Source organism: Chenopodium album, chromosome 14, assembly GCF_948465745.1.
Source record: "Chenopodium album chromosome 14, dcCheAlbu1.1, whole genome shotgun sequence".
Lineage (NCBI taxonomy): Eukaryota > Viridiplantae > Streptophyta > Magnoliopsida > Caryophyllales > Amaranthaceae > Chenopodium > Chenopodium album.
The window spans coordinates 42,008,625-42,021,453 of NC_137847.1; the positions used below are offsets into that span (position 1 = coordinate 42,008,625).

The window sequence follows — 12,829 nt, forward strand, 5'->3', positions numbered from 1 at the left end:
GAGGATTGTACAAGAAGACCCTGGTTTTGGAGATGGTGGAGATGCAAATGACGCCGTTGCAGGAACCAATCAATTGGACCCCTTCGTGGGGTTTGAAGGGGTGACTGAGCTCCGAGAAAGAGAGGTGTTTATGGCGGAGGTCGAGGTGGGACGACTGAAGAGTTTTGATTGAGGAGAGGAGGAGATGATGATCGTAATTGGAAATTAGGGTTTGATTGAGGTGAATTTTGATAAAATTGGGGTTTTGATTAAGGAATTCCAGGATTTATAGACGATTTGAAATCGGAGAAGCGATTTGACTGGTAATCGTGAAAGTATTTCGGCGATTATCTCAGTTGGGATTTCCGCCATTGTTGCTTCAGCTCAAGCTTTAGGGTTAAGCGGGTTTATGAGCGCGGTTACAGTAAGCATACATATTTCATACTCCATATTGTACATTAGTACAAGTATCTAGGAGCGGTGCGGGTGCCCAGTTAATATAGTGGCATTTTCGCAAATATGATAGGGGGTTTGTATTGTTTTAATGTTTTTATTTTTCGTAGGTGATGTGTCATCTAACTAGATGTTAATGAAGGGTTAACCGTTGTTTAGAATCCCGTTTGGACTGGAATTTGGGAATAAAAAGCTCCATATGAACTTTCATATCCACCGCTATCAGCCCTCGAAATTAACGAAAACCTAAGAATAAAGGGTGAAACAAAGGGTATGGTAACATGGTTAACCCCAAAGGCTAGGGATTTGTTCATTCTCATCTTCGATATCTTCATTGTAGCTGACCATTAAAGGTTTTAATTTTAAGTGATGAAACCAGCTCTGCAATCCTTTATAATTGGTTAATCCTAGCGGTACGTTGCTTAATCGCTGCAACCAGCTCCGCAAACCTTCATAATCGGTTCACCCTAGTTGTAGAATGCTCACCCGTTGCTCAGTCGCCGCAGCTACCTACCCAAGTTCGCCTTCAAACTCAATTACAATTCTAATTCGCCTCCAAACTCAATTCCAATTGCAATTGAGAAATTAGAAAGGAAAACCCGAACTAGATGACCCAAGTTTTTCTAACGGATTCAAAATATGGTTTTGGTGTTGAAAAATGTGAACGGGGTTACAAAATAGTTAGTCTCGGAGTGTCATCAACCCAAGATTGACGATGTTAGTCTACATTTATCGTCTACATTTATCTGCAGTGTAGACATCTGTACCCTTACTAAAGCAGGCAGATTGACCGTCCTGCCCCCATATAAACAGTGCATGTTAATATGGCACATTAACATGTACTTTATCAGTATCTAGTATCTAAAAAACATAAAATTTGAAAGGAAAATTTGCCAAGAATATGCCAACCTTTGCGCGATTGGCTCAAAATAAGTTAATATTTGGATTAATCTAAAATAAGTCGACCTTTATAGGATATTATCCCAAAATGAGTCGTGACCTTTTGGATTTAGAGGTACCCATTTATTTGAGTCAATTATGTCAATTGTCAAAATAAGATTGGCTCTTTTTAAAATTTTAATTATAATTAAGTAATTTTTTATTTAATACCCCTTCCGTCCCTTAATATAAAGCCTCTTTCTAACATTTTTTACTCACATAATAAAAAGAAAGAGACTTTAATTTAGGGACGGAGGGAGTAATTGTTTTAAAAAAAAAAAATATTAATAAAAACAATTAAAATCCCCATACCACCACAGAGAAGCCCCCGTTAGCCATGCTTCCACCCTAGTCCACTTTCCTCTCTCTCCTCGCACCGCCAGCCGCTCCCCACCACCGACTAGCCCCCTGCCGACCCCTTCCCCCCACCGCCGACCGCACTCCCCCCCTAAACACCGATTACACCTTTCCTTTTTTAGGCTCTCTCCATCTCCACCCCGACCAATTTTCTCTCCCCTCCCTATTACAACTCAAATTCATCATACAAGATTAAAAAAAATTAAAAAAAAATAATAATAAATAAAAGCCTGGACTTTCTTAGATTAGAGGGCCTAAGATATGCTAGCGTTTGCATAACTTAGTTATAAGCCTGCAATTTCATCAGCACAAAATGATGGAAATAATTAATTTGGATCAAACTTATTGTTACAACTACAAGTGAGTCAGTCAGTCAACATCCTACTTAAACCAAAGACAGTATAAAACCAAACACAGTAGAACAAGGGAAGCCTTCACAACTCGATGGGTTTCCATAATTCCATATGATCAAAACCTGTAGATCTTCTTCTAACAACAAGAGCAAGCACCAAAGTGAACAGCTTTTTTCAACAAGCATGCACAAAAGCTAAACTTCTTCATCAAAATCATATTCCATCACTTTTTCTTCATCAAGATCATATTCCATCACTTTTTCTTTATCAAGATCATCTTATCTTCTGTATCAGTTTTATAAAGTTTGAAGCTCAAGTTGCCAAGGCCTCTCTTGAGCTTTCTACTTCTCTTCATCAGTTAGATGTGCATTGTGGCTTGTAAGCTAAGAAGAGAGATAACCGGAGAAGAGAGAACTTGATTCAGTATTAAATTAGAATTTCAACTACTGACTAATCCAAGAAAGAGAACAGAAGTGTTAAATTTTCCAACTTTTATGAAGCTACTTCTGCTTAACAGAACACAAATTAAAAAAAAAAAATAATAATTAAAAGAAGGATTTTATATTTGCAAAGGTTTCAATAACAAAAGGATTTCTAGAGGTGCAGATTCATGATAATGTAAGAATGCGTAACAAAGTCCTAAGTGATAATCTGAATGAATCTCTGCAGCATTCAAATGAATTTGGCAATGACAGAAACTCATGATTAAAACCAAAAGGCCACATCAATGATCACTAGCTTCAATAAAAAAAAAAATGTCAAAATCATTAAAATACAGATGCATGAAGAAATATCCACCCTATTACAACTCAAATTATTCATTACAAGATATGATTCACACATTTACAACTCAAATTCTTCATTACAAGTGGACAATTCAAATTTTGGTTAGGTATTATATAAATTTGCAGTGAAGTCATTCTATTTTAATTCTGATAAGGTGGATGTGCTGTGATGCTTTGTTTGTCCCTTACATTCGCAGGTACTTCAAATATGCTTTCAATATACGAATAAATCTTCTGGATGCATTCTATTTAACTTATGGAACTAATATTAGTTGTAAATTGAATGTACACAGCATTACTTAACCCGTATCAGAACTTATTTGAATTTATTAAAAGAGAATGGTCTCATACGTTGATTAATACATCAATTTAACATACTGAGAATCATTTAAATAAAATTAAGTACCAAAACCTTTTTCAATTTTCAGCAAATTAAGCCAAATTATCGTCCTGCCCTGCCCCAAGCCCAAGGAAAGGAGGACAGAAACGGTTCATTGGTTAATGTTTGGCTAACCCATGAATACACATTCTTTTCAAAAATTCAGATTCTCTGTTTAACATTCAGCCAACATTAGTCCAAAAACTCATATTATTCTTTTCAAACTTAAGGGCATAACACATACAGTTGATGTCAAATGATAATGGAGTAGTTACGCGAAGTGAAAAGTCAAATTAATGCTTGCGAGAAGACTTCATACTTACATCAAAGTCATGAACAAAGTCCCAGCAGCAGTGTCTTCGATAGGTTCATAGCCTCAGCTTAAACCCCTTAGACAGAAATTTATCAACAACAGTTCTGAAGAAAAGAAGGGAGAGATTCAGAACGTTCATTACTTCAATAAAAATATGTATTCCAAAATTACAAAAATTCAAAATACAATGTATACTGCTTAGTTCTGAAATCTGAAACCAAAAGATGGAAGGAAAACACACACAAAATCAAATTATAAAATAATCTAGCATACCCCATATTAAATATTCAAATGATTATAAATATTCAAATGATTATAAATTCAAAAAAAAACTCCGCCAGTGGGTTTCCCGCTGCCAGTCCCAAGCCTGGATAAAGGAGGAGGGTTACGGTAGGCCAGTGACAGCCAGTATAAAACTTCGTCACATCCCATGACATGAGCCAAACAGATACTTTCGTGGGGGCGTTCCCTACTCAGCGACGCGCTGCACTTCCTAGACCCGGGTGTAGTGATAAGTATGCAAGGGTTGCTAGGTCGTCGCCCAGAAGCGACGCGCCACATTGCCCGAGTGTGGTGTCAAATGAGCAAGGGCGTGCCATTGGGGCGTTCCCTACTGAGCGACGCGCTGCACTTCCCAGACCCGGGTGCAGTGATAAGTATGTAAGGGTTGCTAGGTCGTCGCCCAGAAGCGACGCGCCATATTGCCCAATTGTGGTGTCAAATAATCAAGGACTTGGAGTTGGGATCAGGAGGGAGCGTGGGAGAAAAGAATTTAGTTTGCGGATTGGTTCTTGGAATGTGGGGTCTCTTACGGGAAAATCAGCAGAATTGGTAGAAGTAATGAAAAGACGACGCGTGAACATCATGTGCCTCCAAGAGACAAGATGGACAGGAGAAGGAGCTCGAGGCTTGGTTTTGGGGTATAAGGTATGGTATGTTGGGCAAGAAACGAGCCACAGAACAAGGAATGGTGGAGCTAGGAACGGAGTTGGTGTGGTTCTCGATGAGAGGTTGGCAAAAGAGGTGATCGAGGTCTATCGGAAGAACGATAGGTTGATAAGGCTGAAGTTGCTATGTGGCAAGGAGATTGTGAATGTTATCAGTGCTTATGCTCCCCAAGTGGGTTTAGATGCAGAAGAGAAACGACAATTTTGGGAGGACCTAGACGAGGTGGTGCAGGGTGTCCACCACTCAGAGAAGTTATATATTGGAGGGGATCTAAATGGGCACGTTGGGGCGAGCCGAGATGGCTATGAGAGTGTCCATGGAGGCTTTGGGTATGGGCAGAGGGACGCCGGTGGTGAAGCTATTATGGATTTTGCCCAATCATATGATTTAATTTTGGCTAATACTTGGTTTAAGAAGAGGGATTCACACTTGATAACTTTTCGGAATGGAGCAAATGCAACTCAAATAGACTTCCTGCTCACAAGGAGCATAGATAGACAAAGTTGCATAAACTGTAAGGTTATCCCAGGGGAGAGTGTGGTCACCCAACACCGGCTATTGGTAATGACTATTCGTCTGAAAGAGAAGGCGAAGAAAAAAGTTAGACAAGAAGAACCAAGGATAAGATGGTGGACCCTAAGGGATGCAAAAGCTAAGGTTTTTACAGAAAAGGTAATTGAAGAAGCGGATTGGGATGGAGAGGTGGATCCGGACATGACCTGGTTACGAATGAAGAACTGTTTCCTAAGAGTGGCCAAAGAGGTCTTAGGGGAAGTAAGGGGAAGAACTTCGGTACAGAGAGATACTTCGTGGTGGAATGAAGAGGTGAAAGCAGTAATTAAGCAAAAAAGGGAATGCTATCAAGCCTTAGGAAAATGTAGGAGTGATGAAACCTTTGCAGCGTATAAGGAGGCTAAGAGTAAGGCAAAGGCAGCTGTTCGCCAAGCAAAAGAAAAGGCATATCAGGAGGTTTATGAAAAGCTTGATTCCAAGGAGGGAGAAAGGATCATTTATAAGATGGCAAAGAGAAGACAAGAGGCAAGGAAGGATATTGGCATGGTGAAGTGTGTCAAAGATAAGAACCAAATGGTCCTAGTGCAAGAGGAGGGCATCAAGGACAGGTGGAAGGGGTACTTCGATGAATTATTTAATGGAAGTAATGGAGTTGTGATAGGAGATACCTCTATGAGTGATGAAGAAATCAACATGGAGTATGTGCGAAGGATTAGGAGAGTAGAGGTGGAGATTGCACTGAGGAAGATGAAACCTAAGAAGGCGGTTGGCCCTGATGGGGTACTGATAGAGGTGTGGAGGTGTTTGGGTAAGATTGGTATTGATTGGTTAACAAACCTTTTCAACAAGATATGGACGGCTACAAGGATCCCACAAGATTGGAGGAAGAGCACCTTGGTCCCGGTTTATAAAAACAAAGGAGACGCTCAAGATTGTTCTAACTATCGAGGAATTAAGCTTATGAGCCATACTATGAAGTTGTGGGAAAGGGTGATTGAACAAAGGTTGAGGGCATGCACAAGCATTTCAGATAACCAATTTGGTTTTATGCCTGGGAGATCTACTATGGACGCAATCCATTTGATAAGACAAATGATGGAGTTTTATAGGGTAAAGAAGAAAGATCTTCATATGGTCTTTATTGATTTAGAGAAGGCATATGACAAGGTGCCAAGAGAGATACTTTGGTGGGCAATGTTGAAGAAAGGTATCCCACGAAGGTATGTAGACCTAGTTAAGGATATGTATCGGGATGTGTCAACAAATGTGAGGACATGCGGAGGGTTGACAAAAGATTTCCCTATTACAATCGGATTGCATCAAGGGTCTGCATTAAGCCCTTTTCTTTTTGCAACGGTTCTAGACGAATTAACTAGACCAATTCAAGATGAGGTTCCATGGTGTATGCTGTTCGCAGATGATATCGTTTTGGTGGATGAGACTAAGGATGGGGTTAATGTCAAGTTGGAGCAATGGAGGCAAAGGTTGGAATCTAGAGGGTTTAAGCTAAGTCGGAGTAAGACTGAATATTTGGTATGTCGTTTTGGCACTCAGAGGGGGACAAGCAATGAAGTGGTGAGTTTGGATGGAAAGGATTTGACCATGAGTGAATGTTTTAAGTACCTAGGGTCCAGAAGAATGGTGACATTGATCAAGACGTGACCCACAGGATTAAGTCAGGGTGGCTTAAATGGAGAGCGGCCACGGGAGTGCTATGCGACCGCAGCATTCCCTTAAAGTTGAAGGGAAAATTCTACAGGACTGCCATAAGACCAGTGTTGCTCTATGGTACAGAATGTTGGGCTTCTAAGAAAGAGCATATTAAAAAGATGGAGGTTACGGAAATGCGCATGTTAAGGTGGATGTGTGGAAACACTTTAAGAGATAGAATCAGAAATGAGGTTATTCGCAAGAAAGTAGGTGTGGCGGGCATTGTAGATAAATTAAGGGAAAATCGTCTGCGTTGGTTTGGACATGTAAGACGGAGACCCGAGGGTGCACCGGTGCGAAGAGTGGAAGAGTGGGACCATGGAGGGATTAAACGAGGAAGAGGGAGACCAAAGATGACTTGGTTGGAAGGAGTGAGGAAGGATATGAAGTGCATGGATTTACGTGAGGATGAAGTTTTGGATCGTAAGGGATGGAGGAGAAAGATTTATGTTGATGACTACACGGAATAATCAAATTTGGTTCATGTTAGCCGACCCCACTTTTGGGATTAAGGCTTTGATTGATTGATTGATTGATTGATTGATATAAATTCAAAAAAAAAAAAAAAAAAAAAAAAAAAAAAAAAAAAAACACTACTACTATGGTGAGTATAATGTCATCTACTTTCTATACTTCTAATTTCTAATGGAGATTATAGTTATAGGAGTATTACACCAGAGTGCGTACAAGTCCTAATATAAGAAAATCGAAATGTACTAGCGTGCAATTACAACGAGGTCATAAATGAACAAAACATGCACTATGACTATCACCTAGCAAAGATGTGAGCTACAAGCATCTCTTTTGAACACATTATAAGGTATTACTCTATATTAGCAATTCCCCTGCATAGCAACCATGAACCGAACAAGTCATGCAACAATCCAGAATAAGCAAGTGAAAAAACAGGATTAATTATGTAAAAAAAAAAAAAAAAAAAGAGAGTGCATTTGAACAGACTGCTTACTTCTTGTATTTTCTAGGCAAGGTTTTCCTTTCAATGATCACCTTATCTTCAAGCAAAACAAGGCTGCCCAAGAAAGTAATTGTTATGAAACCTTCCGTAGGTAGCCCAAGAGCTGCAATTCTTTCAACATGTTTGGACTCCAAATCGTACCAACCATACTCCAAACCGTCTATCTCAATCAAAATTCGTCTACCATCTTTAGAGTAAATAAGAGCCCTAGCACATTTACGAATCCCAACAATCTTTGGCTGTGAAATACAAAACAACTTAACCCAAGACTCTTTGTTTCCATACTCCTTCATTACCCACAATTCAGCATTTACAAGCACCCTATTATCGAATTCATCCAACAAATTATCATTGAAGCGACACGAATTAATCATCAGACATAAACACCCACCTAGCTCAATCAATAAAAACGTTGAACTAAACAAACTCATAAGATTCTCATTATAATTCGGGCATTCGATAAGCGAGAAACTCTCAGTCGCAAGATCAAATCTAGCAATAAACAGAGACTCAGAATGCGACTCTTCAGTAACAACATAATGTAAACCCTCATTAACAAGAACACCATGATAATAACCATAATAAAGATAGTACGGAATTCCTTCGATACATCTCCAGGAATTATCATTATAACTATAGACTTGAGCTTTATTAGTGGTATTATCAAGTAATCCAACCCCCTGAACAATCCTCACAACCTTATAATTGTTGCTGCTGCTATCGTATCCGAACCCTAAAACCATCTTGTTAGGATCATGAGCTGGAATTGCGACGGAGGGAAGCTTAAGATGCGAATTTGTGAGAGGATTGTACAAGACGACTCTGGTTTTGGAGACGGTGGATATGCAAACGACGCCGTTGCAGGAGCCGATTAATTGGACACCTTTGTGGGGTTTGAGAGGGTGGTTGAGCTCCGAGAAAGAGAGGCGAATATGGTGGGGGTCGAGGTTGAGTTCGGAAAAGTGAAAAGTCGGGTAGAAGAGGAGGAGATGATGGTCGGAGTTGGAAATTAGGGATTTGTTGAGGTGGATTTTGATGAAAATGGGAGTTTTGATTAAGGAATTCCAGGATTTGCAGACGAGTTGACATCGGAGAAGTGAATTGACGGGTAGTCGTGAGAGTATTTCGGTGAGTAAATCAGTGGGGAATTCCGCCATTGTTGCTTCAGCTCAAGATTTTGGGTTTATGAGCGTGCAGTTAAAGCAGCATATGTGAAGAAATGTGATAGTGTGATACTGTAGTAGAATAGAAATTAATGAAATGTGATGGTTGGGAATTGAAGGTTGTGGTGGACTAAAAAGTCAAAGTTGGACTGAAGAATACTGTTTTTTTTTTTTTTTTTTTTGGCAAGCCTGCTTTTGTTTGTTTAAAAAAGTAGACAACTTCCAATAGGTAGCGTTGACTACTTGACTTTGGGGAACTATTCCGTACCAGAATCCACCTTACTTCTCAGTTTCTCATACTACTCCACAGTATCTAACCAGGAATAATTAACTAAAATTAGGGTCTGTTTTGATTGACTGAACTGAGCTGAGCTAAAATGAGTTTAGCTAAGCTAAGCTGAACTGAGCTTATTGGAGCTAAATTGAACTGAATATTTTATGAGAGAAAGAAATTAAGATAAGAATTGAACTGAATTTATTAGAGCTAAACTGAACTAAACTTTGACTTTTTATAAGCCTTTAGAGAAACACAATTCTATAAGAGCTCCAACATACTAAAATCAACATAATTAGTTAATTACATTAAATCTGTCCCCTAATATATAAGCCTACTCTTGATTTTATGGTCAACCATCAAAAAATTGACAAAGAAATCCTCATCAATATATTAGATTTGTTATTATGTAAAACATTCAAATATCGATTTTTTTTTTTAATTTAAAATTTTTTCATAAACTATATACCAAATATGATCAAGTTGAATTGCTACTCATATTTTATAAGAGAAACACAGTTCTATAAGAGAAAAGAACAGGCCCTTGGAGAAACACAATTCTATAAGAGCTCCAACATACTAAAAGCAACTTCTTTTTTTTTTTGAACGGTACTAAAATCAACATAATTACATTAAATCTGTCTCCTAATATATCAAGTTGAATTGCTACTCATATTTTAAATTATGAACCGCTCATTTAATATATTCTTAAATTTTGATTTTTTTTTTTTTTTTTTTAAGTCATACACTCAATGTTTTCCATTTTCACCATATCATTTTAAGGTTGGGGATTCCTCGACCTCCTCTGCCCCTCACTCATTAAGAGCTTAGCCTGATAATTTAGGTGCCGAGATGAAACAGTCAAATTTTCATTAGATCTGCTGTTCCTCGCTTACAAAGGAAGATGAAGATCACATAGTAGCTTAGCCTAGTTCTGTTTATACATGATGCTCCGAATGAATGCATGATTTCATTATCCGTAAAATTTATTCATGATAAATGTTCATTTTCATACTTATTCATGATCATTTCATTTTTAACAAGTAAATACATTAATTTTAAAATGAACATGTGCATATACTTAAAAGTTCATTTTTATACTACTAATTAAAGCACCCAATTATATCATGAAGTAGTTAATTTTACAAATTTAATAAGGAATTTCAATAACAGTGTGTGCTATATTGTAGTTGTCATGGAAATGATTCTTACATAAAACTACAATAAGGAGTGTGTGCTACTTTCAAAAATTTTCAATAACAAGTACAAAAATTATAAATTTTATACATTTTTCATCTATGATAATGCTCCTTAATTAAATGTTCAATTATAAATAATTGTATGTTCATTTACAACTATTAAATAAATATGTTTAGTTTTGAAATATTATATGTTCAATTACAAATATTAAATAAATATGTTTATTTTTGAAATATTATATGTTCGTTCAATTATAAATAATTGTATGTTCATTTACAACCATTAAATAAATATGTTCATTTTGGAAATATTATATGCTCAATTATAAATAATTGTATGTTCATTTACAACTATTAAATAAATATGTTCATTTTAAAAATATTATATGTTCAATTATAAAATTATACGAGTATACTGTTTATAAAAAAAATTTAAAAATTATACACTTCTCATTAAAATCAAAAGCAAGCTTTATCAATGGTGATTTGAGCTTCTTTATATTTTCCCTGTTTCTTAATCCTTTGCACTATGTAGGTAGCAGAAGCTACACCGGAGTGTAGTGTAAAATTTTCAAAGTTCAAGTCCTTTTTAGCGGGCTTAATATGTTGTCCATACCCACCCTTTTAAACGGGCTGGACTTGCCCACAGGCTAACGAGCCTAATGACCTTTGTTATTTTTGTTGGATTTATTTCTTAAAAATTTGCAACTTGTAATTATTGATGGTTTAAAATTTTTAAATACTACCTCCGTTTTTTATTATGTGCAACAAAGGGGTATTATTTGTGAGACATAAAATATTTCTTTGTTGCACATAATAAGAAACAGAGGTAGTATAAAGAGTATACGAAGTATATTATATGAACTATGAAGTAATGAAAAGATGAAGATTTTAGATTTAGGGGTATTTTTGTTTATGTTATGGGGAGAGTAAATGACAATCAAATAGTATATAAAGAGTCTTCTAGATATCTAGTACCTATTACTTCGTAGTATCGTATATAATTTGTACTTAATTATATACTTCGTATATAATTTTTAAGAAAATATTATTTAATAATTTACAAAACGGGCCGGACGGGCTGGCCCGGAAAATAGTTACCATTGTCCATGCCCGCCCATTTCAACAAACGGGTCGGCCTTTGCCCATCCATTAATTTATTTGTTTTTAATAAAGGTGTCCAACCCTAAATTTTAACGGATCGGGCCTAGCGGGTTAGACTATCCATGAACAGCTCTAGCCCCGACATAACAAAATTTGTTTGAAATAAATATAGTTTATTTATGTATCAAAAATTATAGAAACATAACCATTAATTGTAATGGTATTTAGATCTAATAATTTTGAAGAAAAGTAAAAATTTAAACAAAATATACAATATAGAGTACTCTTTAACCGAGAGTAATTATAAATATAATTATAAATCAATAGTTGGTATCATATTCTTATCCTTATATATATATATATATATATATATAGCTATTGATTTAGGCGTGAAAATTTTCTAATTTTCTACCATAACTTGACATATGTACTATTTGATGTCGACGATTGTCACTTTGTAATATTTATAGTACAGAAGAAGCAACATCAAAAAGGCAAGGCGGGATTACTTTTTCGGCACTCTTCAACCAACTTCACATTAACTAGGCCTTCCTCAACAAGTATGCCTTATCTGATACAAAGTATACAATACTTCGTAAGTATTTATAAATTACTCAATGCTTTTTATAATATTAAAGTGTTATTCCCTCCGTCCCATAATTTGGTGCCTGTTTCTCAAAAATACGGTAATCAAAGAGAATGGTGAAACTGTGGAAATAAAGGAATATTCTATTGAAAATATAAAAAACAGAGAATATTATATAGGAATAATAAAAAAAAAAAAAGAAAAAGAGAATATTATATGAAAAAAGAGAAAAAGTAAGTAATGATTTTTTTGGTTATATGTGTATTTTGTATGGTAAAGATAAAAAGTAAGTAATGACTATGAGTTATTTTTAGAAATAGACAACATTTTGAGACACTCAAAAAGGAATACAGACACCAAATCATGGGATGGAGGGAGTAATTACAGATTACTTACTACTCCGTATTGTTTTAAAATAAATGCCTTATTTTGATTTTAAGTATTAATCACATAAGTCAGGGCCTGTTCATATTTACTGAACTGAGCTGAACTGAACTGATTGGAGCTGAACTGAACTGATTGGAACTGAACTGAACTGAATTGAGCTGAAATGAATATTTTATGTGAGAGGGAAATTAAGAGCTGAACTGAACTGAACTGAATTGAACTGATTGGAACTGAACTGAACTGAACTGATTGGAACTGAATTGAACTGAACTGAACTGAAATTAAGTAAATGTGAACAGGCCCTCACTTTAACCAATATTAATGAGTTCCTCAAAAAAGGGAGATGATGATTGCATAATAGCCGAGTATTACTGATACATGATGCTCCGCATGATTTTTTATCTGTAAATC

The 12,829-nt window shown here is 36.4% G+C and overlaps 1 protein-coding gene across 1 annotated transcript; it reads right to left on the reverse strand.

Moving 5' to 3' along the window:
* Window positions 1-1,755: 1,755 nt before the first annotated feature.
* Window positions 1,756-8,862, reverse strand: LOC145579257 (F-box protein CPR1-like). The gene is made up of 3 exons (XM_081636503.1): window positions 7,697-8,862; window positions 3,569-3,662; window positions 1,756-2,464 (listed from the first exon to the last, which is right to left on the reverse strand). Exons 1-2 carry the CDS (start codon window positions 8,860-8,862, stop codon window positions 3,614-3,616), a joined length of 1,215 nt encoding a protein of 404 aa, XP_081492629.1. The 3' UTR covers window positions 1,756-2,464; window positions 3,569-3,613.
* Between the last annotated feature and the right edge of the window lie 3,967 nt (window positions 8,863-12,829).

Excerpts from the sequence above, each read along its gene's own strand:
- LOC145579257 (XM_081636503.1), bottom strand. The coding sequence starts at position 8,862 with ATGGCGGAATTCCCCACTGATTTACTCACCGAAATACTCTCACGACTA. Across the intron at positions 3,663-7,696 it reads TTGCCTAGAAAATACAAGAA|AACTGTTGTTGATAAATTTC; the intron begins GTAAGCAGTCTG and ends TCTTTTCTTCAG.